Source organism: Populus nigra, chromosome 6 (assembly GCF_951802175.1).
Source record: "Populus nigra chromosome 6, ddPopNigr1.1, whole genome shotgun sequence".
Lineage (NCBI taxonomy): Eukaryota > Viridiplantae > Streptophyta > Magnoliopsida > Malpighiales > Salicaceae > Populus > Populus nigra.
In genome coordinates this window covers 497094-524102 of record NC_084857.1, presented here as the reverse complement: position 1 = coordinate 524102, position 27009 = coordinate 497094, and the positions used below count along the sequence as shown (strand labels likewise).

Below are 27009 nucleotides of genomic sequence, written 5' to 3'. Positions count from 1 at the left end.
GATTGTTATCCTTGATGAAGTCACGATATTTCACTACCACTGATCAATCCGTAGTTCCCGCACAATTTCATAAGGTCTGTCATGCTTTAGTCACATTGAACAGAAGGGTAATCGATTGAATAGCTTTTCTTTGCCATTCATCAGAGTTGATTGGCAAATAAGAAATCTTGTTGTCGTCCTGATATAATATTGCATGATATTTTACACCCTTGTGATCCCCTTCTCTTGATTGAACTGTCTCCTTGAATGTAACATGTTGCAAATGCTAATTTTTCTTTTTTTCACCCCAGAAGGCGAGCTGAGGCAACAAAATCCAGGTGCATGAGAAGCAACATTGATCTTAGAAGCTATGGGTGCCAATATGGGAGACTACGTGGAGGATTTGGAGGCCACAGAAGCTGAAGAGTTAAGCTGGCTGGATGTAACAATCACCAGCGATCAAGTGAATCATGATGTACAAAATACCGATGATTCCAACGAGAGTACTGACAACAGAAGCAGCGATCTCACGAAAGGTCTTGATGGGGATGATGATTTGTATTAACCCACTTATTTTGTCATAGGATAGCAAATTGTAGAGTCCATATAATTGCCTGGAATCTATTTTGAAACTAGTTTCATTCATGTAGCAAGAATTGCTAAATCAAGGGAATTATCTTGATTACGTTGAATGGAAATATAGAATTTTGGATCTTGCACGATTTCATTTTGTGCTAAGAATTTGTGTAAATTTTACAAAGCTACATAGTGGATGGGCACAAATTCATCTGCAAGTTCAAAACCACTGTAGCTTCCAACTCCGATTATGCCTATTTTCAAAAAAAAAATTGGTGAGCCAAATGCAAGATTATAGGAGAAGATTAGCAGGTGAGTTGAGCCTGACCATATGGATACATGATGGAACATTACTAAGATCTCCTGAAAAGCTGTACCTGAATTAACAGCTGCATCTTGTTTTTCTGTTTATGAAGTGAAACCTATTCAAGCATCAAGCATGGTTATGTTCCCTGATATCTATACTTTTACTGGTTTAGTATCCATCAGACTGAGAAAGTTCCAACTTCAACAGCAAATTAAGAAACAAAATTTCTTTTACCTCATTTAGTCACCATCTCTATTGCCTGAATAGCATTAGCTAAAAGAAAGACTTTAAAAAAACAAAAGGCATATCTGGAAAGATGGTAGTGAAAAAAAAAACATAGCTGGAAAGATGGTAGTGAAGGCAGAAAGTGGGAAAATTACTGTTGCCGAAGAGATGAGAGGACTGCATCCTGAAGCGAACTGTCCCTTTTCATTGCAGCTTTGAACTCATCAAAGGTGACTTTTCCATCACTGTTGGCATCCATCCTATCAAATATCTCGTCCAATTTCCCCGGTTCTGCTATATCTGCTGGAAGGCAGTCCTCGGGCAAAGCCTGCTCGAAAAACATTCTATATGTCATCTAATCTTGGAAGCAGTTTAAACTTTTCAAGTTATAAAAATTGTTAGGGAAGCAGCTTACTCTGAGCATGGATGCTACTTCTTCCTTCGTGATGCACCCGGATCGGTCTGTATCATACATCTGTTGACCGAAAAGCAAAAGAAAATTTCAGCTTAGCTGGACAGGTTACTTCTTGATGTTGCAAGTTGGAGGGGAATCAGGGAAGAGAGCATACCTGGAAGCACAGACGGAGAGCATCATCCCCTTGAGAGTTCCTGAGGCTGGAGAAACCACAAAGAATCTCCCTCATGTCAACTGTTCCATCACGGTTGTTGTCAAATAGATCGAAGATGCGGGGTGCCATAGGGATCAGTAACGACATGTTCATTGCTTTCAGCACCTCCTCGAATTCGGATAGAGTAGCATTATCACCTTTTGCACACCTGCACATATATATTCCCCCCTTAGAATATGAAAAAATTGATAATAGAGCAATCAAACTCTGGCCAGCTTGATGCTAAAGCTTCTTTATGCAATTTATCACGGTCAAATGCTGATAAACCTAAAACTCTACGCAAACTGAACTAAAACTTCGGGGCATGAAATAGTTTGAGTACTAACAATTTGGAAAAATGTAGTCTGAGTTTCTCAATTTCATCCTCCTTGAGGTCATGTGATCCTAGTAAAGATTTCAACTTTTTGGTTCTTAAGAAAATTGTGCTACTCCACACACTGGCTATTGCTGCTGCTCGGAATTTGCGACGGGCATTGAAACTCTGCAGCCTTGAGACAATCTCGGGGTCCATTTGTTCCTCTTTTGCAGAATCCCCTATAACCCAAGGATGATTTAGAACCTGTCACCACATGCAGTACGTTTTTTTAGAGGAGGCTCTCGATAATAATAGGAAAAGACCAAATAAGTTAAGGCTTTGGGAATCTGTACATCTTGAGCACTCGGTCTCCTTTCGGGATCAACTTGCAGGAGATCAGCGATCAGTTGTTTTGCTGATGAAGTAATGTTCTTCCACGTCTTCTCATAGAAAGTGAAATCACCCTGCATAGCAAAGCATTTGCCTTTCAGAACCATGGAATTAGGATAAACTGAACAGTGAAGAAAATGATCTAGCTTTGGTAGAGGCAAGAAAATATCGACATACAGCCAGTATCACTTGTTGTTTCTGCTTGTTGGACTGAGCAATGAAAGGCGGGTACCTGGAATATCGAAGGAAAAAAACAAAAAAAACTAAGAACTTGAACCGAAAATCGGGATCTTGATCGTTGACTTTTGGCAACAAATGATAGGCTACAATTTGAGACACGAGAAATTAACTCACCCTGAGAGCAGGATATACAAGATTACTCCCAAAGACCACATATCAGTTTTAGAGCTAATTCTGCCTTGAGAAAGAGCTTCTGGTGAGACATAATCAATGGAACCAAACAACCCAACAACTGGATCGGTGAACTCTTCTACAGAACTCAATCCAAAGTCCATAATCTTCAAAGTAGAATCATCGTTTTCATTCAAGAAAAGACAGTTCTCTGGCTTCAAGTCTCTATGAACAATATTTGCCCTGTGAAGAGCTCCCAGTCCTTCTGCAATCTGCCTAACCACAGCTGCTGCTTCACTCTCAGAGTACCTGTCTCGAGCGACAATCCTGTCAAACAGCTCTCCACCAGAACAAAGCTCCAACACAAGATGCACCCCATTTTGATCCTCATAAACATCATAGAGGTCAATCACATTCGGATGCGGCGATACATTTTCTACTATCTTTCTCATAACCAATATTTCATTTGTAAGTAAGGCATCAGATACTGAAACCTGCCTCCATGTTGGGAATTTGAAAGAAGCAACGCTTCTCTCACCATCTCCGCGAGATCTCGGAATTCCTGATGGAGTTGACGGGCCTAATCTTTTCAATGTCTTGATGGCCACCTGCCTCCTATCTCCACTTGTCTTCAGTATACCTCTCCTGACAACTGAGAACCCACCTCTTCCTAGAATGTCTGAAACTTCATATTCATCTAAAAGTTTTCTTGTTTCCTGTCCCATGAAGACAATTTCCCGGAAACAAACTACCAAACACACAACAGAAATGGAATCTTGAAGACTTAAAACTTTCAGAAAAAAAAAAAACAAATAATGGGAAGAACTAGGCAGGTTGTTTTCAATTATAAGGGAGAGAAGAGACAGAAAAGATTGACATCAGCTTGAGAAGACTTTTTGCATTAGTTTATGGATGAAATTCATATGGAAACAAGAGAATAAATTATAAGAGATGGGAGCTGAAGAAAAACAGACAAACAGGCAAGGTCAACTAAACCTTAATTATTAGTCTAGTGAGCTTCCTTGTCCATCTTCAAAATTCTTTATCTTAAAACTCAAAACTTAAGCTTTGTTCATCTCTCTACACCAAAGGTGTTTGTTACTATAATCTTTTTTTTTTCAATGGTTAAGATATTCTCTCATCAACTTGTACGTAAACAGATATTAAATTTTATCTTTAAAAGATTTTAATAGAAAAATAATAGTATTGAGATTTGAACTCGGAAGATCAAAATACAGAACAAACCTTTTATCTAATCCAATTTACCACTTAGATTTTCTCTAAATTTTTAGAAGAAACTTTATAATACCTGTATATCATCTTAAATTTATATAATTATATTCTTAATATTTTAGTATGGTATTCATTTAAAATATACAAATGATGATATTTAGATAGGTAGGTAGGTTAGTTAATTTAGATTGATACAAATCAGTCCAGAACAGTTGAAAAAAAATTAAAAAATTAAACTAAATTTTAACCAAGCCACATAAATATGAAACAAGTGAAGATAAGATAACATTTTAAAAAAAAAAAACCTTGCCCAGGCCAGAGATCAGGTGGCAGGTTAACTTGGTTTTAATAGGTGTGCATGCGAAGTGATAGTCTTACAAGAACCTTTGTGGGTTCTAAAACTTTAACAGGTTCATGAGCTTGGAGCTGGAGGTGCCAGGTCAACCCTGGAAACCAACAGAGTCTAACTGGGCCGAGCTAGAATCCTCTGCAAAAACTATCAACATGGGCTTGTTAGGATAGATGGTCCAGGTCCTCGAGGCTATAAGGCCTAGAGACATGTCAATGGAATTAAGAAAGGTGCTTAAGGCTTAAATAGGATATTATACCTACTAATTAATTTGATTATCTCCTCTAATCTGGCCTTTTGGTAAGGTTTAAACGTATTTGGGTTGGTGTTACTCTTAACCTAAATATGGGGCTGTGTTAAATTTTGTTTCCTATTGAATATTTCTAGGCCTGTTACTTGATTGCTGGAATCTATTCACCATCTCTTACAAAAATACAAAAAAAAAATCACATTCAGATGTTAAGTTATGGGATTAATTGACATTCACATGTAATTAAATTTACTCTACTCCTCGAGTTAATTATTTTTCTGGATATCATATCAAAGTTTAATCTTAAAAAAACCCCATAAATATAAAGTTATTGGATTAACTCGAATTAATTATTTGTCTGATTCCAAAAAACACTTAATTAGGTGTTGATCTGATTAGGTTGATTGATTGATCGGGTCAACAAAATCATAGATAAACTCATTAAATATACAGGTTTTAACTGGTTCAATATTCTTTTCAATTAATTTAAGATTTGGTCACTAGTTTCCAAATCAATCCGCCGAATATTAACAACTACGCTTAATAAAGGTAAGGGAAAAAAACAGCGGCGGCAGCAGAACTCAGGACAATAAATATTATTGCAAACTTAATTTCCTTAAGGTGGGGGCTAATGGTGACAAGGAATCATTAGAATTTGCATTGAATTTGACCAGGTGAATAATACAATGGTTGGATGGTGACAAATTATATGACTCGACGAATATTTATTGTAATAATTGTTTGGAGCATCTAAAAGTTTAATGTTCTGACATAAGTTTCTTTTTTATGTCTGAAAATATATTATAAATGAGCTATGAAAAAAAGAAAAGAACAGTCAGGAAAAGAATAACTGGGGGAATCTTAGTCCCTTCTAGATATTGTAGAGTCCGAGTCTTTGCAAGAAGAAAACGCGGGCAAGCATCTTGCGTGCATGAATATATACATACATACACCTAACGTAGAGAGAGGAATCAAAGTGGGAAAAATGGGAACAAAACATGGGGTTGAAAGAGAGGATGCAGGAAGTGGAAAAGGACTTCCTTCGATGACAAATATGCTAACTTCAAAACCTGCCTGCCTAACTTTGTATGATCTTTTCGTGTTCATAGAGAACATTATATAATTGTTCTCTGGATTTTCTTTCCTTTCAAATCAGATTCTTGGTTGTTCCCCCCGTTATTCTCCCCATGCCTGACCCAAAGCACGGGATTAATTTGATATTTTCCGTCCTTGTACCAGTTTGGTAACGTAGTGCACTGTGATTTCACCTGCGTTTTGCCGGTAAAAACACCAAAAACTATGCGGTGCATCGGTTTGCTAAATTATATTTTTAGTTTTAAAAATAGAAAATTCTAAGTTCTAACCCTCCGAAATTCTTTTTCACACGTCTAATATTCATCGTACATGAATTTTACTCATTTCATGTCTCCACCAGGACACCCTAGCCTCAAATCCTGGACAGGGAGGATGGGATTCAGGGATGAGAGAAAGCTTAGCTCCATGGTAAAGACTTTGAACCCAGCTCAATCATATCCTAGGACTGAATTCGAGTTAAAATCCAAGTCAATTTTAAATGATGTCAAGCCAAACCTGTCAGATCATCGCTGCTTAAAACAAAAAAGGAAGGCATGTGTTCAATGTGCAAAAGAATCTTTTCATCAAGTTTTTTGACCCTGGACATAAAAGCATGCTAGTGCTTGGAACTCTTGAGATGCGACAAGAAGAGTCCATGATTGATGTAAGATACAGATGCCAGCTTTTGAGTGCTGCTAGACAGCTAGAGGACCACATCTTTCTTGTAACTTCAACTAAATCCAACAACTGTTCCTGGACTCCACCACTACTTACTTTCTCCATGCCCTCTGTGCGAGGGTGTGTTGTGCGCACAGGAAAGGAGGCAATTCTGTTCAAAGTGCCTTTTGAAAAACTGGTCGGGTGCATTGAACAAGCAGAGAAAGTGGGGGCATTATAAGGTCCCTTCTGATTCAACTCAACACACAAAAATAAGAAAAAACAAGGAATAAATAGATCAAGCAAGGAATGTAGGGATTTTGCACTAACACAAAAGACAGCATAATGTATGAAAGCACCATATATTGATGTATGTGTACATATACTTGACTACATGCCGATATGAACTTTTCAACAGCAGTACAGAATATGGGTTTGGTCCTTGCCAGTTCATACATATACTTGACTACATGCCGATATGAACTTTTCAACAGCAGTACAGAATATGGGTTTGGTCCTTGCCAGTTCATACATATACTTGACTACATGCCGATATGAACTTTTCAACAGCAGTACAGAATATGGGTTTGGTCCTTGCCAGTTCATTATTGGCCCTTCTTCAATACTGCACAGAAAGCAACCTAGAAATCCTAGACTTAGCAAGATAAAGAAGCAGAACAGAAACTCAGAAGTTCACAAATGTCTTAAACATCTACATATAAGAACATATTAAACTACTAAGACTAGTAAGGAAGAAGTTTCTGCGCTATGAAGCAGAAACTGTGTTGATGATGGCCTTCTTCCCAGAATGTTAGCTGTTTCCCCTTCTAGGATAGTGCAGAACCAGGGAGAGCAGCAAGGTATTTTGCATCTTTCGTTAGACATACCACATGCCAACATCCTGCTTTTGAATCAGATCCATGGAATAATCAACTGGTGGACTGGGGAACGGAGAGCCAAATCTGAAGTCAGTAATATTGTCATTGGCATTGGTATCAAATGCAGAATCAAATGCCTTGCAGTGATCGAACTGATTTTCAGTTGATGAGAAAACAGGATTGTTCACTGGCATGCTGGTTGCTTCAGTGATGTTGTTTCCCACCATAGCCCCTTGGCCATAGAAGCTATCATCCAGCTGAAATTGGAATTTCTGTTGTTGCTGTTGATTTTGACCACCAATAATATTAGCATTCCTATGACCCAGCTGAAACTGGAATTTCTGTTGCTGCTGTGGATTTTGGTCCCCCATAAAATTCACATTCCTGGGGTTCAGCTGAAATTGAAATTTCTGCTCTTGCAGTTGCTGCTGATTTTGATCTCCAATAACATTGGCACTCCCAGGATTTATGTTCTTGTCTCGCTGAAGATTGGTATCATAGAAAGACATAAGATCAGAAATCGTTTTTTGCCCATCTTCTGAAAGTCTAAGTCCTGAAACATTAAATGAAGGAGTCTGGTTTGGAGCAGCCGCCTTAGTTTGGGGAAATGGGAGAGAAAACACAGCTGGTTTGTCATTGTTAATTTGGAAATTAGACAATCCAAGTCCCTGAGAAGTGTTGGTGCGGTATAGGCAATTCATTTGGTGATTATTTCTTGCAGTGATGTCAAGAAACCCAAGTCCGGAATCGTTGTAGGGGCATTGAGGATGCTCGCACCTATACACCTTTTGATCAACCAACATGTGTGGCTCGCCAGCAGGCTGCTTCCTTTTCTGAATGAAATCCATGCTTGTTTCAACAAGCTCTCCCTTAATTTGTGGAGCTGCTGGCGGCATCATAAATCTATCTCTTGGTCCAGCTGCCGTTTCCATGTTGAAAAGACTGACATCAAGTCGCTTACAATCCTCTACTTCAACATTGGGTTCATCATCCACTCCTTCAACATCATAATCACTGGAGTCGCTGATGACACACGAACCACTTCCACCAGCAGACACAGGAGGGCAGCTATCTGGATATAATTTTCGGGACAGTGTTTCTTCCTGATTAATTATTGCCAGCCAAGTGGCACTCTCCTTGGCAGTCATCTTATCCTGCAAACATTTAGACTGGCGAACAAGCTTGCGAATCTTGGCAATATCAGGAGAAATGTGCTTAATCACTGCTGTCAGAACACTGACTTTCCAAGCCTTCTTCAGATCATGGGGCTTCTTGTATGGAGGAGGACCCTGATCCTTGGGCAAACCCAGTTGAGGCCACCATTCCTCGTTCGCAGTGGGCCACCATGGGGGGGCAACACCTTTCTCCAGTGGGAAACGCCTCTGGGGTGGATCACAGTGCTGCATCAGGGCTGACAGAAGCGATCCAAGAGTTGTATCCTGAAGTTCCTGCAAGGTGTGAGGTGTGGATGCTGCTGGACCACAATCTTCACTCTTTCCAGGGATTGAATGGTCTGCCTGATACTTGGAGATAGCAGCAGGGCCATTCCGATCAAACCTTACTTTTTCCTTCCACCATCCCCGGAGATTGTCAGATGCTCCACTCACCGGCTTTCCCTTCTCAGGAATGATCCCATACACAAAACCCTGAGCTTTGCAAACTTCCATCATTTTCAGCATATATTTCAGGATACCATCTTGTGCTCGTGACATCTTCTTCCTCCGTGCTTGCTCCTGAGACTGACGATGTTTTGCATGATCAACAACTTCCGTATTCTTACCCTGCTCTTTAAGTCGCCTAAGCAACATTCTGTCTCTCCACATCCTCCTCTCAAGCTCATCCACATCCATCTCTTCATCGCTGTAATCCTCCTCGATTGTTGCCCCCGGTTCGCGCTCTGGAACCGCATCCATTTCTCCAGGAGGAGCCGAGAAAAAGTCCAGATTGTTGCAAAATCCCATTTCTTCAAAGATTCCCATTTCAGCACACACCACAGCCAGATCCGTTTAATAATATAGAAGATTGAGCTCTGTTAAGATATGCTCCACCTCTCTTACAATATCAATCTCCACACACAACTATCGCTTAGAAGTTCACCTATTCTTATTCTTTGGAATTCAGTGCATGTGATGCACAAAAGGCAGCCACAGCTAAGCTCCTGCAAGCCAAATAAATGCACTTAAATATTTAGTGAAAGTTTCCCCAAATCTCTTACAGTAGGTCATGTACAATGAATCATTAAACTCTAATTTAATGTAAAACAAAGAGAGCACGGAATAGCATAAACGTCATATATTAGACTAACAATTAATTATCAAACAAACAAAAACAGAGTAACTGCTTTAGAAGCTCGACAAAGTGTATCTCCACCGACATACAAATATAATCACAGGTCCATTAAGGCTCTCTTTAGCTGGACATTTGTGAAACAAACAAACAAACAAACAAACAAACAAATAAATATGCAAACATATCATAAAGTAAGCTTTATGATTAATAGTATCAAAATCAGTTACGATTTGAAACAAATGAACTTGATTCTCTCATGTCAGTGAGAAAAATTAATTCCAGGGATATTCAAATAAAAACTGCACAATTGTCTCAACCTGGTGGTAAATCAATATCACCGAGAAGCAGACAACATAAATTCAAATCCTAAATGAAAATACCACGGATCCAAGCCTCCACTCGGACACTTCAACAGGGTGTCCAGGCGGTGGGCTGTGTCTTCACATGCCCGGCAATTAGTCTTAATTCCAGCTAAGCATGCCTGTATTACCATAAAACAAACTAATAGTACTAAAATGAAATTAGATACAATATCTCAAAACCCCATTTTACTTGTCACAATATCAAGAAAACAATAAGTTTTTGAATTAAATGTTAGCAACCAGCAACTACAGAATAAACAGGAGGGTACCATCTTCACAAATGATCATCGTAATATAGGAGCAAAACTTTTAGAGGGCCAAAACTATAATACATTCATAAACCTCAGATCTACCTGTAACTGGATTATGTTACATCACTAACAACAAAGATTAAGGAGAAAATGATTCTCTACCAAAAAAAGAAGAGGGAGAGAGAGAGAGAGAGAATCATTATTTTGTAGCTTATTAAACAAACAATTCCAGCAAAAACTGCTTGTTATGTAAGCAGAGAAAAAGGAAAGAAAGAAAGAAACTCACTTTTTCAATAATAACAACACTGTAAGTCTGTAACAAAGTCTGATGTCAGTTCTTTTAAGATAATTTTCAAGCCTTTTATAACACAGACAAGCATAAGAAGTCTCCTAGAGCCATCTTTCCTTAAAAACTAAGCAGTGAAAGGACACAACGTACCATGAATTAGCAGGGAACCAAAAGGGTTATCATCATGATTCATGAAAAGACACAAAAGAATCACCAGAACTTCCTTTTTGTGCGTGACATAAATGATGATTAATTAATAACAAGATATTGATTAACATCAACAATTAATAAAGCATTTACAAAATCCCAGGACAGTACATTTAATAAGCACAAAAGATCAAGCAACATAACAACACTTAATCATGAAAGACATGGTTTAATACAAAATTTAAGAAATGGGATCCAGTAGATTTATTGATAAATAAAGAAACGATGACAAAGATTGAATCTTTACCAAGTTAATGAGTTATGGCTTTGTAAGAGCTGCTGCAGCCATTGAAGAGATTAACAAAGTTTCTCCCTTTTTACCTTTCTGGGGTTAAGAAGAAGAAGAAGAAGCTCTCCTCTCCTCTCCTCTCCTCTCCTCTTCTGCTTACAGTTTAGACATAGAGTGGGGGGGGGGGGGGGGGGGTGGAGACTTTAAGGTTTGTTTTTTGTTTTAAATTTTTCTACTGATACTGTCCCATGAGAGTAATAGGAGAAAAATATAAAGAGGGAGAGAGAAAGGTGGCAATTTGTCTGAAGGAGGGACAGATATGGAAATAGTGGTTTTTTGGGGGGTAATTTGGGGTGGGTGAATTTATAGATAACCATGGTTAGGATGGGTTTTAACCGTGGTGGTGGTTGGAATTTTGGATAATTTGGAGTTTGGAAAGAGTTTGCTATATGGGGAATTTCTTGTGTGGGGTTATTCACACTCAAAGTATGGTGCTCTATGGCTATGTTGTGAGGTGGACCACTGGGTCCTGTGTGGATGAGAAAAAAAGGGTTCGGTGAGGGATGGGGACAAGAGAAGTTAGGCATTTTTGTTGAAAAAAATTCTTTTTTTTTTCTTTTTTAATCTCCTTTTGTGCTAAAAAATAATTGGGTGTCATTTGGAAATTTTGGAATTTCTAACAATATATTTTAGAATTACCTTTTGTAGCTTATTAAATTGCATATTTAGATTCTATTCTACCTTTATTTATATATATATATATATATATATATATATATATATATAGCACGTATTTGTATCGTTTTAATAGTTTATAAGATAAAGTTAGCTTGAAGATATAATTCTTTATTAAAGAAAGGTCGGGTAATGTTTAATTTGTAAATAGTATCAAAACCCAAAGTCTTTCTTCTGGAGAAAATATTTCTTTATAAATGGTACAAAATAATGTTTTTGAAAATAATAGAAAATTTTTAAATATTTCTTAAATAGGATAATATCAATTTTCTTAAATAGGATTAACCAACAAGAGTTATTAAATTACTCAAAATTAAGAGATTTAAATCTATATTTAAATAAAAGTTTGAAAGTGGGATTTAACTACACGAACTATATAGAGTTGACAAGATTTTTTAGGTGGGATTTAGCTGTATTCTTTAAAATTTCCTTTCTTGTCGAACTTAATATATTTCATATATAGATCGTACTTTGTTTTTACATGAAAAAAAACATATATTAGCAATAACTCAATTTTTCATGGGATCTATCAATATATCATTAGTTTGAAAAAATATTTTTTCATTAAACAATCTAAACGTGTTTAACTTTATAAATAGTATCGAAATCTTTCTTCCTTGGAAAATACTTATTTTAAGTAAATTTTTATAAATGATATAAAATCATTTGTGAAAACAATAGAACTATTTTATAAGAAAATTGATGAAAAAATAGTTGCCTTTTCTTTCGCAGTGAAAATCTTTTGATTTTTTTAAATGACGAAAAACGATTTGATGGTGAAATGATAATTTCTTCTACTTGTATAACTCATAACTAGCTATGTGACTTGTACTTCATTACAAGTTACAAGTTAGATAAAAAAAAATTAAAAAAAAAAAGATGTTAAGTCGATGTGAGTGTGTTTTGAAGAAAAGAAAAAAGTTGTCAATCCATGTTAACTCATTAAGCCCATGACCTTGATTATTTGACTAAAAGAAACAAATATATAAAAAAAAAACTCAAAACTCAATCCTTAACAAACTCAATATTAAAGGATGAAATTTTAAAAAAAATCAAAATCTAACATACAAGAGGATAAAAGAAATAACAATTATAATCTAAAAAATGACCTGAGCCTGCTCGGGTCAACCCATCAAACCGACAGGTCAAGTTATAAAATTGAGATAACCCAATAGAAATGAAAATAGAGAAAACCATGAAACTTAGTTTTTTAAAAAACCAGTGTTGAATTATGAGATGGGAAAAAAAACAAGGCTGAAAGAAAAAGTTGATGCCACCCTTATTATCTTATAAAACTCATGTCCCGGGCGATTTCATTAGAAACACCGAATATATAAAAAAAAAACCACAAAGATCAATTATCGACAAATTAAATATTGAAAAATTAAATTAAAAAAAACCAATAACACAAAAGGACCCGAAGAAAAAAAATAACTAAAAGGAAAAAAAAATCCACCCAGATTAACCTGTCAAATCCATATATCATGTGGTGGGATCAGGATAACCCTATATAAAGAAAAACAAAGAAAACCATGAAGTTTAATTTTCTAGAAAATCAACGCATAGTAACGAGATCAAAAAAGAAAATAAGTCCATAAAAAAAGTAGGGGATCTTTGTTAGCTTATAAAACTTGGGACCTAGGTCATTTAATTAGAAGCATTAAACCTGGAAAGACCATGAAGCTCAAACCTTAAAAAAATCAAATGTTAATTGATGAAATTGAAAAAAATATTCAATCATAAAAAAAAAAATATAAAATAGCAATCGAAGGATCATTTAAAAAAATACAAAACAATGGATAATTTTGGATCAAATAGTTGGATTGAAAAGAAAAATCAATTTTGCAAAAGAGTTAAAAAGAAGAAACCACCTGAAAAATAAGGATTAAACCTAAAAAAATAACAAACAGGATATTTTGATTGAATGACAACATTAAAAACAATTGAAAGTTTATAAAATAGATAAGAAAAAAAATAAAGACCAAATTTGAAAAGGAAAAAACAAAGATTTTAAGTTGAATGATGAAATTTAAAAACAAAACAAAACAAAAACATATAAAAGTGTCAAGGACAAAAATAACAAATCAAAAAAATAAAGATTAATACTCGATTATCTCCAACAGATCACCATGAAGTTTTAATTGTCAAATGTAAGTTTCAAGAAAGGAGAGAGAAAAGAAAAAAAAAGAGCTTCGACTGAAATACATTCAGAAACACCAAACACGTGCTAATGATAAAAAAAAGACATCGTGAAGAATCTAATGACATGATATAAGATAATTTTTCATCGTCGAAAAACATTGTACAAGCCATTGAAACGTGGTGGAACCCTTCCACGTGCATGCTTCTAATAATTTTAAAATTTTAATAATTTTTAATTAATACAAAATACCATTTTACAATTTTTACTCCTCTAATAATCTGGCTATAACGTAAAGCCAACGTAAAGACCCGGAAATGCAGGCCAACGTAAAGACCCGGAAATGCAGGCTACTGAAACCCCCTTGTAAGAAAAAACATGACAGTGAATGGATGGAACAGATGGTGTGAGTGACTACACAATATGTTTTCTGGAACAATTAAAAAACGCACGGCAGTTAGCAGATTCGGGACGGCGCCTGAACGTGCGTAAATGGAAGCCTTGCTTCGTGGAAAGAGGTCAATCTCATTTATTTAGTATTTTAACTAATTAATTACATTTACTTATTTTCATGTTTTTTTTTTTTACCAGATTCCATTTTACCTTTTTTTATCCCTTTCCCTTTTCTAGTTTCATGAACGTAGCTATAAAACTTGTACGGGGTGAGGTAATAAAAATATAATAATATTTTATTTTTAAAATAAATTAAATTGAGTTTTGTAACGCTTTTGTGTTGCCCAAGATTCCAAATCAGTCACGCCTTCTATGTAAATTAAGTTGATCCCTCCGCCTTCTAAATTTGTGTTTTGTTTGTGACCTTCTAGTTCTTTTTTTCTAAATTAATTTACTGTCTACTGATTTTTCCTCGATGCAATCACAAGAAAGGTTTTCTTGCCTGTGATGTGTAAATTCATTCCCATTTTGCATTAAAAAGGATAAAAAAATTAAAAAAGTTCATTAAATTTAATATTATAATTTTTATAATATCATATCAATCCGCTTAACCTGCAATCATGATTATATTTTATAATTATAGTTTTAATCTCGATCGATCGATATACAAAAACTACTTCATCGATAACTTCTGATTATTTGAAAAGGAAAAAAAATCATCACAAGACTTTCTAAAAAGTAATTTCCATTCCTTAATTACATGTAACATCTGTAATTAAGAAGAACATGATCAAGATATTAAAACAAAAAAGGAAAAGGGTAATCAATGAAGCTCATCGATCATATCACATGTGAATTTTATTTTAATTTAACTCCTCAATCAATTCTGCATGATCAAGAGTATTCTTTCCCTTCTCGATGCTCTAAATTCTCATACCAACCGGGCCAGGGCAGGAAAATAAGCAAATAACTATGAAATTTATTTATCTTTTTAGTATGATACTCAATATTACATGCCGTTTCTCAATTTATTTAATCTTCCCATGCGGAATGCCCATGTGATTAAGAAATTAAAAATATTATCGTATATACATAAATAATAAAAAAGAAATCAAATTAAAGATCCAATGAAATGGGGTGCAGTTGCACATCACTGCTGAACTGGTGACGCAGTGGTTCACTGTATCTATGTTCCTCTTGTAAGGTGGCCCTTTCCTGCTTTAATTTTCAGTTTTATTCCTTTAATTTGTTCATCCAATGTAATAAAATGTATTTTTAATTAATGTTCTTGCATGAATAATGAATGCCGTGTCTAATGGCTTTTCAAGCATGTATTCAAGACCAGTCGACAGTACTGTCTCGGGCAGGCATCTTGTAATGATACTATATTGCAATGTATCAAGCAAGTCTTGTTCTGTGGGTGTAAGAGTGACAAGTAATGCAAGAGTTTGTAAGAGCATTTTTAATTATGATTTGCTGGATCCATATATACTTCTCTTCCAATGGTGGCAATGCATTCATGGACAGTCAACCATGTTAACACGGATAAATAAATGTTTTTTTTAAATAATAATAATAATAATATCTGGCTATTGATTTGAGGTGAAGATAATAAAAATAAAAAATATATATATATCTCTCATGGATTTGACATCTTAAAAACATAAAAAATCAATTAAAAATCATTCTAAAAATAGATTTGTGTTTTTATTTCCCTAACCGAACACATTTATATTCCTATCATTTTTGTATTTTATTTTCCGAGATAATAATCTAGCAATTTCTAAATATTTTTTATTTCAAAAAAGAAAGAAAGGGAGAGGGGAAGGTGGTGGTGGTTATTACATTGAGTTTTGAGAAAGGGGGCATGAGCTTGATGATTATTATTAACCTCATGTTGGTTTTGTTTGTTTATTATTATGATTTTTAACGTAAAATATTAATGTTAAAAATAATCATCTCTCTACACCTTTAGACGTGTAAAAATATTTTAAGAACCTATTATATTTTCATCAACATTAATATTATGTAAGAGATATTTGTTCCTCATTAATATTGCGTGGGAAATATTTATCTTTTATTAATGACATTACCAAGAAGAAATGACACTTCAACCATTCCATTTAAGTAACAAGATAAGTTTTAGGAGCTATATATATTCTCTAAATCACATAAGTAAATGATTTATAATTTTTATTGTCGAAGCATTTATATTTTAATTATGAAAGTATTTATAATACAAATACAAGAACAAACATTCTTGTTCTTATAATTTAGAGCTTATTCTTTTATTCATTATATTTTTTTAATTAAAAATCACTTATTTCATTACTTGAGAGTCATTAAACCCTATTAAAATTAACTTTTTTTTCATAGGTATTAGTTATTTTATCATCTTCTACTTTTTGAGCTTTGAGAAATAAAATACTGGCATAAATATATAATTATCAACTGTACAAATTAACACTCCTAAACTTTTTTCTTTCTTGAGCATTTTAAATTCCGTAGCATCATCAATTACTATTCCTCACTCGATTCAAATGAATTTAGACAGAAACCATACCCTACATTCTTTTTTTTTTAAAAAAATGTATTATTCAGTAAAATTGCTAGCATTGGTTAGAATGCCAAGCAAGTCATAAGAAAATATGGCTTCGTGTCCCCCTGCACATAATTCTTTTGTGGAACGGTCACGTTTCACCGTGGAATGAAAATAAACCTTGAAACTTCAAACATGTACATGGGTGGTGAAGAATAATATAAATTATATTTTAAGATTTAATTTAATAATTTAAATTATTGAATTGATAACAAAAAAAAATAAAAATTTAGATTTTTTTATTTTAATATCAATATATTAAAATTATTAAAAAAACACCAGAAACACATCAATTTAGTTTTTTTTAAAAAAATTAGAAATAGAAGTTCCTGTATTTCCAATTAACTTGTAATTATTGCACCGGCAAAGCTCCAAAGCCAATTACTGTGAAAATCATTTAAAACGTAACCTTTTTGTTTTTTTGTAAACTTTTATCTAACAAAAATAGAAATCTGCCATCAACGTCATTTGAGTGCTCCCTTGTTTCTTTTCTGTGTTAATTTCCTCAACAGTAAAAAGCAAAGAAAAGAAAGGAGCAGTAGCAGCCGCCACACAGGTGGAGAAACCAGCTGCCTCCATGTAAAAAACCCCACCTAAACATCCCTCTCAGAACTTGACACGTATCACATCAAGTAGGTCTCACCTTGTCTTAAAAATGGTGGAGGCCATGTCACCTCCTCGAATAAAATGATTCAATCTAGTGGCAGCCAACCCTTTCAACCTTTCCCTGTCCCCTCGCGAGTTTTGGACTCTCTCTCTCTCTCTCTCTCTCTCTCTCTCTCTCTTCTTAGAATTATCCTCTGCAATCTCTGCTAAATAAAGGACGTGAGGATATTTTGGCACTGGTTGGCTTTGGGGATTGGAACTCGTATTTCAAGCAAAGTTCATGACAGTGATGGGACTTTTGGGGGTCTTTTTATACTTCCATGTGAATAATATAATATATTTGCATGCCACCCGTAGAAATTAATTCCACAATTCTAAAATCTGGACCGGCAGCCTGATAGGCCAATATAGATAATGTTCGTCGTTCAACTATATTTTTTTTAAAAAATAATTTATAGATAACACACTAATTTGCAAATAAACCATTAATTTACACGTCAATATAGATCATGATTGATGTTTCTGTTCAACGACAATTATACAAAAGTCGTATAACACTTTGTTTGGGTATAAAACGGGGAGGGAACAAGACGGGAAGAGTGAAAGAAAGAGGAAAGGGAAGGCGACGAAAGGTGTAGGAATGAACTGGAGATGATGTTTGCACGCAGTGATAGAAGTTTTTTTTTTAAAAAAAATTATTTAAAATTATATATTATTTAAAAAATTATTTTTGATAATAATACATTTTAAAAACATAAAAAGATTAATTTTAAAAATAAAAAAATTTAAATTCGTATAAAATATCATTTGAAACATAATTTCAAATCGAACCATACTGTCATTAGTGGAAACAGTAAGAAATTAAAAGGAAAAGATTCTCAAAAATAAAATTAAACATCTCTAGTTTAGAAAAGGAATTGTTTTTATCAATGATAAAATCTTAAATTAATAAGTTAAGTAATTTTTTCATACCTTCTCAAACGTAGTAGTGTAAATATCTGTGGTCGATATGCTTCCATGACAATCAAGCAGCAACTTGTACATTACTATATATGTCATGGTGGCCAATGACTATCACCAACACCCACCATGCTCTAATTGATTTTTTTTTAAATAAATTCTAATTCAAGATTCATTTTATACCCCCAAGAAATATTTTGTAGTTATATATGATCACATAAAATAATAAATAAACATAAATTCCACAATCAAAGAGGAACGATTATTAATTCCTTTTCATTTTAAGAAAATGAGGTGACTTGTAATTAATTTTTTTTAATTTTTTTGGTAATTTTAGATTATTTTGCGATAATATGTAGTGTGATATCACGATAAATTATCTAAAAAATATTGTTTTACTTACGAGTTGGAGTCACGTAATGAGTTTTGTTCTCAAAAAGACACTCCCACGAAGTAACCCTTGGACCGTAAAGCGGATAATATGTCTACAACAATGCTGGCCAAAAAAATTGTCTGCTTGAAAGAAACAGGAAAATATGGAAAGCTCACTAGGTTGGACGATCGAACTTGGTTGAATAATAAATTCCATGGAGAGGTATCTGCCAATATACAACACCAAACTATTAATTGATACTTAATTTGTTTTAGTGGCAATTAATAAGGTGTTTTCTAGCTAGGAGAAGAGTAAATTCCCTCCTCGTCGACGAGAGAGAGTCTCAATACCCCTTTTCTTCTTTATAGAGGATATGCACACCCACCCCTCCACGTACCCTTCACGTTTGACAGGAGGGGGAGGTAGTATCCAGTAAGAGCCTGATTCTGATTGTTTTTATTTATATTTAAAAAAAAATAATTAAAGATTTTGATTTTTTAAAATTTTTTTCATATTATTTAATACATTAATATTAAAAATAATTTTTACGGCGTAACATTCAGGCCACAGGAGATCACGATTAATTCAGGGCTTCTAGAAATGACACCTTATACTGAAAGTTCCGTATCCTTAATTTCTTGGTGTGCCAGCGCCATACTTGCAGTCGCCATCATACTGTTTGATAAGAGTTGACTTTTAATTATTATTATTATTATTATTTTTATTATTATAATGTTGTAACGGTGGTTGATCGTTCAGCTAGCGCCATTAAACAAATATTTTCCACAGTAATACGGGAAAAATATATAAATAAATAAAATTAGCGATAAACCCTCTGAAAATTATTTCATATGTAGCAGCCTGGGATGGGAAGCCACAAACTGCTTCATAGGAGTTGGCTTTTAATTTTTTTTTAAATAATTTATGGGTGTAATATAATAATAGCCTTTTTATTTATTTAAGATAATGGTAGCTAGCCGTTTAAATTGGGAGAACATTTTTCTTTGAGCCACGGATAACTTTTTTCTTTCTCTTTCTTGGACTCCAATAAGCCCATAAGCAATGCAGGCCTTTGGGCTAGTTTTTTTTTTTTTTTTTATATATATATACATATTATTCAATCTAGTTGTAGTCTAATGAATTAATTACTCGCTTCAGATTGAATTTCAAATTATATTGAGTGAGAAAAATTTTAATTGACCAACAACATGGTTAAAATCTAATATATTTTTTTCAAAATAATATAATTTTAGTTTTTTTAAAAAAATTTATAAAACAATACTGTTTTTTAATTGATCAGATTAACTTATTTAATGGTTTTAGCCTAAGACAAATTTAATAACTTACTCTATCTACGATCAGCCACCATCTAGCCTTTATTATTATTATTATTATTATTATTATTATGTTTTTTAAAGGGTCATGGAATTCATTTTGCTCATCAGATTATGCCTGGATTTGGTTTGAAAAGTTGAACTTTCAAATGGGATAGTAGATCACTCTATTGCTCAAGAAATTAGTTTAAGTGTCCTGGAATGGAATGCTTCAAACCTTTTTATACTAGTTGACTTTTCTTTAATTATTCGTTGATACAATCAAGTTGGTGATTAATAAAGGTAAATCACCTTTAAAATGTTTGGATTATTATTTAAAATTATTTTTTTTTTAAAAAAAAGTAGACCATGGTTCTGTGATGTTTGAGCAATAGCTCCAAGGAGAAAAAGAAGTGCTGTCATTGCATTAGACAGGCTAGTACATGGCAACAACTACACCAGAAAGCATTACGAGCACAGCTCGCCATGCTTCGACATGGGAAGCACTCCCAACATTTTCAAATTTGAAAAAATTCTTTGCCTTCCCCTTGTGCTTGCACGTACAGAGATGCCACCTCCTTTTGGTAACATATAAAAGCCTCTTCCACCCACCATTATTCCTTGCATCATAAACAGCACAACAGCAACAACAAAGAGTGCTCAGCATGTCTTCTCTCAAAGCCTACGGAAAACTTGACGAGGCTGAGCAAGCACGGCTCGAGGCTCGTCGAAGAACCCGGAAAAGAATCACCATCATAAGCCTTTCTTCAATACTTCTTGTTGCCATTGTTGTTGCTGCTGTGGTGGGGACTCACGCTTCTAGTGGAAACTCAAAGAAGGGTGGAGCTGATAAGTCACTTTCTACATCAGTGAAAGCTGTTTGTGATGTCACATTGTACAAGGATTCTTGTTACAATAGCCTTGCTCCTGTGGCTAAACCAGACCAGCTTCAACCTGAGGAGCTTTTCAAATTGGCAATCCAAGTGGCCAAGAATGAATTATCAAAAGCTTCTCAGCATTTCTCCAAGGATGGAGGGGTGCTTTACAATGGTGTCAAGGATAATATGACAATTACAGCCTTGGAAAATTGCCAAGAACTTTTGAGTTTGGCATTGGACCATCTTGATAACTCATTGGAAGCGGGTCATGGTGTCAATGTGATTGATATTGTGGATGATCTAAGAAGTTGGCTAAGTACTTCGGGTACTTGCTATCAAACATGCATTGATGGCCTTTCGGAGACGAAATTAGAGGCTACTGCTCATGATTATCTCAAGAATTCAAGTGAATTGACTAGCAATAGCTTGGCAATTATCACTTGGATTTCCAAGGTTGCAAGCTCAGTGAACATCCATAGGCGCTTAATGAATTACGAAGACCAAGAGATGCCAAAGTGGCTGCATCCAGAAGATCGTAAACTACTTCAAAGTTCAGATTTGAAGAAGAAGGCTGATGTTGTTGTGGCTAAAGATGGGTCTGGAAAGTACAAAAGAATCAGCGATGCCCTAAAAAATGTTCCTGAAAAAAGCAAGAAGAGGTATGTGATCTATGTGAAGAAAGGAATTTATTTCGAAAATGTTCGTGTCGAGAAGAAGCAATGGAATGTCATGATGATTGGTGATGGAATGAAGGAAACAATTGTATCGGCAAGCCTGAACGTTGTGGATGGAACTCCTACATTCTCAACTGCAACATTTGGTAAGTTCAGGACTAATCCTCCAATATGGTTGCATGCTAACCAAAGTTTAGCTACGGGGATAGAGGTTAGAAACTTAGAATTAACTAAATGGCTGATACTCATTTTCCTTTTTCTGCAGCTGTGTTTGGGAAGGGATTCATTGCTAGAGATATGGGTTTCCGTAACACAGCTGGTGCAATCAAGCATCAGGCAGTTGCCTTGATGTCAAATGCTGATATGTCGGCCTTTTACAGATGCAGCATGGATGCTTTTCAGGACACTCTCTACGCACACGCCAATCGGCAATTCTACCGCGAATGCAACATATATGGAACAGTTGATTTCATCTTTGGAAATTCAGCTGTTGTCATCCAAAGCAGCAGCATACTACCCAGGAAACCTATGCAAGGCCAACAGAACACCATCACTGCACAAGGCAAGATTGACCCTAATCAAAATACTGGAATTTCAATTCAGAACTGTACCATTTGGCCTTACGGCGACTTGAGCTCTGTCAAAACTTTCCTTGGCCGTCCTTGGAAGAATTACTCAACAACTGTATTCATGCGTTCTATGATGGGGAGCTTGATCGACCCTGCTGGATGGTTGCCATGGACAGGAAATACAGCACCTCCTACCATTTTCTATTCTGAATTTGAGAATTTCGGGCCTGGTGCTTCAACAAAGAACAGAGTTAAATGGAAGGGCTTGAAAACCATCACCAATAAACAAGCTAGTAAATTTACAGTGAAGGCATTCATACATGGAGAAGAGTGGCTCACAGGCACTGGTATTAGCTACAAACCTGGTCTCTGACTGTGATACATTTTGCAGAGAACGCTTCCTTTTTTGTGTTCCTTTCATGTTTTTGTTTCCTTTATGTTGTTTTCCTACACCAATTTATTTTATCCTTTTCACATGACACGTTGATTCATTGAAACTTGAGTTTGGAACAATTCTAGAGTCTCAAGCGATGAAATTTCTTGGCAAGATAAGTTGCTGCTAAATACATTTTATTTTATTAATTTGATCATAAAATCCTCACAATCTGTCTTATCGCTGAATTACAAGAAATCCAGGATGTGTCAACTAAGAATGAATAAAATTGTGAAGCAATAAGCCCCTATTTATAATCAAACTAGTCCTCCAGAGAAGGGAACGTCAGTGTAAGGCAACCAAGTATCCCCCATTGTGAAATTGTAGACGGTAAAATTCACAGCTTGTGTAGCATTCATCAGATTAAAACCAGGCCATTGCACTCTCCTGCTAGTGTTTGCACCAGGCCCATAATTCTGAAACTCACCATAGTAAATGGTGTCTAATCCAACAGTTCCGTTCCATTCTAGCCATCCAACCGGCTGAATCAGTTCTCCGATGTACGATTGCATGATTACAGTTCTAGAGTACTCCTTCCAAGGTCGCCCCAAAAAGTTCAAAGTCAAGTTACTGTCCGTCGAGTTCCTGTCCATAGCCAAATCAGGTGCAGCTTCAATCGTGCAATTGTGAATGGAGATGCCAGTATTTTGGTTTGGATCAGTACGACCTTGCGCAGTGAAGGCATTCTTCTGGTTAAGCATTGGCTTGCGAGCATATAAATTGCAGTTCTGAAAAACAGCGGCAGCATTTCCGAAAATGAAATCTACAGTTCCGTATACATCACATTCCCTGTAGAATTGCCTCAAGGAATGCACATAAAGAGTATCCTGATAGGCTTCAAAGCTGCACCGATAAAATGTGGAGAGGTCAGCATTGTTCCTCAGAGCTACTGCTTGGTGCTTCTCAGGGCCTGCCGTGTTCCTGAACGTAATGTCTATTCCAACAAATCGCTCCCCAGAAACAGCTGCAGCATAAAATCGAGACTCGTCAGGATTTTAAACATCAGTAAAAACTCACCCCTTAGTTATAAACTCAGTGGTCATTGGCTTACCGAAAGTCGAAGAATTAAAGGTTGTCCAGCCATCAATGACACTATGGTTTCCCGTTATGACGGTCCGATTTATTCCTTCTCCAATCAGCACTATATTCTTCTTATTTTTAGGAACAACAACATACTCCTCATAAATCCCTTCTCTAACAAATATTACGAAGTAGCCACCTTCAGGTTTTGAGTTATTTGGAGCAAAGGCAATGGCATCTCCAATGGTTGTGAAGTTGTCAGTACCGTAAGGGCTAACAATCACCGTATCATTTATAAGAATCCCATCGTCCCCCGCATCATCAGAAAGGATGCGTTCTCCCCTGTGGCAATTGCGAGATTCATGGCAGGACGATGTTTTCCTTAAAGCCTGCAAATCATTGATTAAGATTTCTTCATCCAACTTTTTAGTTATAAACTATTGAATGTAATTTATAAACGGGTCTGCCATGCTATAATAACTATTTGAAGAGTTTTGACTTTGAGAAAACTCAAGCACACAAAGATTTATCAATTGCAGACACAAACATGTGACATCCTCTGGCATAGCGTGCTTGTGCTCTGAAATGATTGACCAAACATGTGAAGTAAACCTTTTTCTCTCCTGCCATCATACATGGCACACCGACACTAAAATTTTATTTTTTTTGTTTACACTCGTTATTAATTCTAACTAATTTATTATTGTTAAAGATAACAAATATTAAATTTAATGCGGATCTAAGTCCGCCGATCCAGGTCGAATTTCTTTTCAAACAGTTCTGAACATTGTTAGCCAAACTTGAGTGACATGACAAGGTTACGAATTCAATCGAATCAACTCTAGGATTTTCAATATTTTTTTTTATCTCAAACAATCCTGTTTGCTCAAGTTCCGCACCGAGACGCAATGAATTTAGCCCTGAAACTGGTCATCTGACAATGGATAAGGCATGCATGACAGTATATCCTCTAGCATTAGATCCCGTCTGCAACTGCAATATTAATTGCAAATTTTTGTCACATCGTTTGTAATTTATTTCTAGCAGGCAGCATCGGATGCCCTCTAGCACCACTTGTGATCTAAAGATGTTGCAATAACCAGTAGCTTAAAAGGTTTAAAGAAATCAGAAATGCTCTTAACAATGTGTCTAAGTATATGACATGAGAATTTTTAGTTTTTTACTTTTGGAGGATTCGAGAGGCCCCAGAGAATATCAACAATTTCAATCGTATTCAATCACTTCAACTGCGAGCTTGGTAGATGAATTGCCGAACTTCAAATGGTCAAGTCAACATTATACCTACGCATCCCATACCAAGTGGACTCAATTTTGATTTTAACAGAGCAACTTGTGCTAACACAGACAGCTGGAGCAGTTCAGCATTGCATTGGCCAATTTGCTGTGTGTGACGTTAGTCGTAAAGTGATTACTGGCTCTAGTTTTCAGATTCGGTACAGTATTTTTATATATATTATATGATCGAGCATGGTTAAGTCAATAGAATTATTAAAAATCTGGTTGGAATAATATTTTAAGGAGAACCCCGAGTTATGGATTCTAAATTTATTGATTCAGTACTGTCGTCAGGAAAGTGTGCTGGCCATTTTCCTAGTTTAGACAAACTTATCTCACCAGATCCACCTAGCCCCACATGAGGATGGGCTGACCTGTTCTTTAACTCAGTTCTATCAAGTCACTCGAGCAAGCAATGTTTGTTCAGATCTTTAACTCTGTTCTCGAGTGATATTCATTGAATCAAACTTTAGAGTCCAGGTTATGCTCAATTGTCCACGGAATTGAGCATATGATTTTCTTCTTCTTTTTTTCCCTTCCATGAAGAAAATCAAAGCACTTCTGGTAATACAGACCTATGATTTTACTTTTTTTTTTTAGATTAATGTGAGTATTCGGATCAACTTGTACACATCTCAACTAATTTTACGAGCTCTGAAATTAACGATTATATATGACTCTAATGACCCTGAGATTTATGAGACTCGAACTAATGATTTCTAGAAAGCAAATTCATGATCTAACCAGTTGAATTACATTTCTTTTATGGTTTTACTTTTAAAATTATCCTTTGATAAATTTTAAGGATTTGTTTTTTTTTTTATTATAAAAAAATTGACTTTTCTTTTAGTATTTTTTTATAATCTTAACTCGTTAACATTAAAAACTAAAAATTACATAAAAAATTACTTTTAAAAATCACCACGCCCTTGCTCTTTAGGGCCACCTAAACCATAGAGTAGACGTGGACTGTTTCTTGGTCGAGGTGCACATGCGTTGAATCTTCACCTAGGTAAAGGCACTAGTATTTATAGCCCAGTCTAGAAAGGTGTGAGGCTCCATGGCCGAAGCTAAGTCTTCTTTGTTCCTTTTTTATAATAGCCTAAGCTAAGCTTAGCTCTAATGAGATTTCATAGACTTGAACCTAACCCATGTAGGCCAATACCCTTGTTTACAATTAATCACATAAATCTACCATAAACAATTGCTAATTAACACGAGGAAGCATTAAACTTTAGAGGAAAACACAAAAATTGAAATCCATGGTACCTTGATAAGAGTCTCAAGCGGTTCACGAACCCCCCTTGTCACGGTTCCTTGAGGAGACCCTTTTCTCCTCTTGTTCTTCTTCAAATTCTTCTCCAACGAATGTGTGACCAGAGCTAGAGACACACTGTACAATTGAGTAACATTGGAGAGAGGCACGGACAGAGCACCGGCAATGCTACTCTTGGACTGAACCAGCCCATCATAGCAAGTTTGTTGATTGGTCACTACCCCACTGAGCAGACTCGTGACTCTCTCAACCAACACATCACTCATTGACTCGGCTGCTACCAGCTCGCTAGATATGGTCTCAAAGTAGTCCACATTGAGTTCCATGAACTCATGGCAATCCTGCAACGCACCAAACTCTTCATGGGTCATTTTGGAAAGTTGTTTTTCGTGTGTTAAGTGATAGTCGATGACTTTAGACAGTCTTTTTGCTTGTTTAAGGCATTGTTTGACTGAAAACTTGCTGTACTCGTAAGGGTTGGAAGATGAAGGAAAGGTTGTCAAGATTGAACGGCAAAGCTTAGGATAAAGGGTTGATTTGCATGCATTGGAAGGTGAATTTGGCGGTGGTGGAGATTGAGAGGAGATCAACAAAGGTGAAAAGATCGAAAGAAAGGCAAAGAGGAGAATGAAGAATGATGATGGGCGTTGCATTTTTTTTCTTTTTTGTATGGTTTCTACAACGTACGTGTTTGCATATGAAGATTTTTGGGCTTTATATAGAGAAGGAAAACGCGTAATAATTATTGGAGGTATGGGGAGGGAGGTGTCGGCTTGTGAAGTTAGTCAAGAAGTGTGTTCACTCTGGGTTAGGGAGGTGGAACCTTTTGGCGTTAGGGTTCGGAACTTGCAAGGAATTGAAGGCAGTACTTACTGTCTTCATTTTTATGAAATAATAATTTGTGTGAAGTAAAAAAAGGAGGGT

The 27009-nt window shown here is 35.6% G+C and overlaps 4 protein-coding genes across 7 annotated transcripts; 1 reads left to right on the top strand and 3 right to left on the bottom strand.

Moving 5' to 3' along the window:
• Positions 1-601: 601 nt before the first annotated feature.
• Positions 602-3697, bottom strand: LOC133696653 (calcium and calcium/calmodulin-dependent serine/threonine-protein kinase-like). Of its 3 annotated transcripts, none has more exons than XR_009842712.1 (8): positions 2756-3697; positions 2579-2633; positions 2365-2475; positions 2043-2275; positions 1657-1864; positions 1503-1562; positions 884-1415; positions 602-809 (listed from the first exon to the last, which is right to left on the bottom strand). XR_009842712.1 is itself a non-coding variant. In XM_062118899.1 (7 exons), the coding sequence occupies exons 1-7, from the start codon at positions 3475-3477 to the stop codon at positions 1239-1241; spliced, it is 1566 nt and encodes a 521-aa protein (XP_061974883.1). In that variant the 5' UTR covers positions 3478-3697; the 3' UTR covers positions 602-1238. The 3 variants fall into 3 exon arrangements, 1 of the variants encoding a protein (XP_061974883.1); XR_009842711.1 differs by having other exon boundaries at positions 933-1415; XM_062118899.1 differs by having other exon boundaries at positions 602-1415.
• Positions 3698-6661: 2964 nt separating this feature from the next.
• LOC133697998 (ETHYLENE INSENSITIVE 3-like 1 protein) lies at positions 6662-11051 on the bottom strand. Of its 2 annotated transcripts, none has more exons than XM_062120851.1 (2): positions 10839-11051; positions 6662-9351 (listed from the first exon to the last, which is right to left on the bottom strand). In XM_062120851.1, exon 2 carries the CDS (start codon positions 9170-9172, stop codon positions 7193-7195), a length of 1980 nt encoding a protein of 659 aa, XP_061976835.1. In that variant the 5' UTR covers positions 9173-9351; positions 10839-11051; the 3' UTR covers positions 6662-7192. The 2 variants fall into 2 exon arrangements, with proteins under 2 accessions (XP_061976835.1, XP_061976836.1); XM_062120852.1 differs by lacking the exon at positions 10839-11051 and adding an exon at positions 9863-10013.
• A 9497-nt stretch (positions 11052-20548) lies between these two features.
• On the top strand, positions 20549-22573 carry LOC133697562 (putative pectinesterase/pectinesterase inhibitor 24). Its single transcript, XM_062120202.1, has 2 exons — positions 20549-21637; positions 21757-22573. The coding sequence occupies exons 1-2, from the start codon at positions 20605-20607 to the stop codon at positions 22431-22433; spliced, it is 1710 nt and encodes a 569-aa protein (XP_061976186.1). The 5' UTR covers positions 20549-20604; the 3' UTR covers positions 22434-22573.
• Positions 22574-22613: 40 nt separating this feature from the next.
• On the bottom strand, positions 22614-26901 carry LOC133697561 (probable pectinesterase/pectinesterase inhibitor 25). The gene is made up of 3 exons (XM_062120201.1): positions 26079-26901; positions 23545-23902; positions 22614-23457 (listed from the first exon to the last, which is right to left on the bottom strand). The coding sequence occupies exons 1-3, from the start codon at positions 26736-26738 to the stop codon at positions 22751-22753; spliced, it is 1725 nt and encodes a 574-aa protein (XP_061976185.1). The 5' UTR covers positions 26739-26901; the 3' UTR covers positions 22614-22750.
• Between the last annotated feature and the right edge of the window lie 108 nt (positions 26902-27009).

What these genes read in the sequence shown, in the direction of transcription:
- LOC133696653 (XM_062118899.1), bottom strand. Translation starts at nt 3,477, where the DNA reads ATGGGACAGGAAACAAGAAAACTTTTAGATGAATATGAAGTTTCAGAC. An exon ending in TTGTATATCCTGCTCTCAGG is followed by an intron (nt 2,634 to 2,755) that starts GTGAGTTAATTT and finishes TCGATATTCCAG; the next exon opens with GTACCCGCCTTTCATTGCTC. An exon ending in GGAGACCGAGTGCTCAAGAT is followed by an intron (nt 2,276 to 2,364) that starts GTACAGATTCCC and finishes ATGTGGTGACAG; the next exon opens with GTTCTAAATCATCCTTGGGT.
- LOC133697998 (XM_062120851.1), bottom strand. Translation starts at nt 9,172, where the DNA reads ATGGGAATCTTTGAAGAAATGGGATTTTGCAACAATCTGGACTTTTTC.
- LOC133697562 (XM_062120202.1), top strand. Translation starts at nt 20,605, where the DNA reads ATGTCTTCTCTCAAAGCCTACGGAAAACTTGACGAGGCTGAGCAAGCA. An exon ending in ATTCTCAACTGCAACATTTG is followed by an intron (nt 21,638 to 21,756) that starts GTAAGTTCAGGA and finishes CTTTTTCTGCAG; the next exon opens with CTGTGTTTGGGAAGGGATTC.
- LOC133697561 (XM_062120201.1), bottom strand. Translation starts at nt 26,738, where the DNA reads ATGCAACGCCCATCATCATTCTTCATTCTCCTCTTTGCCTTTCTTTCG. An exon ending in CGCTTGAGACTCTTATCAAG is followed by an intron (nt 23,903 to 26,078) that starts GTACCATGGATT and finishes AATGATTTGCAG; the next exon opens with GCTTTAAGGAAAACATCGTC. An exon ending in CTTTAATTCTTCGACTTTCG is followed by an intron (nt 23,458 to 23,544) that starts GTAAGCCAATGA and finishes TTTATGCTGCAG; the next exon opens with CTGTTTCTGGGGAGCGATTT.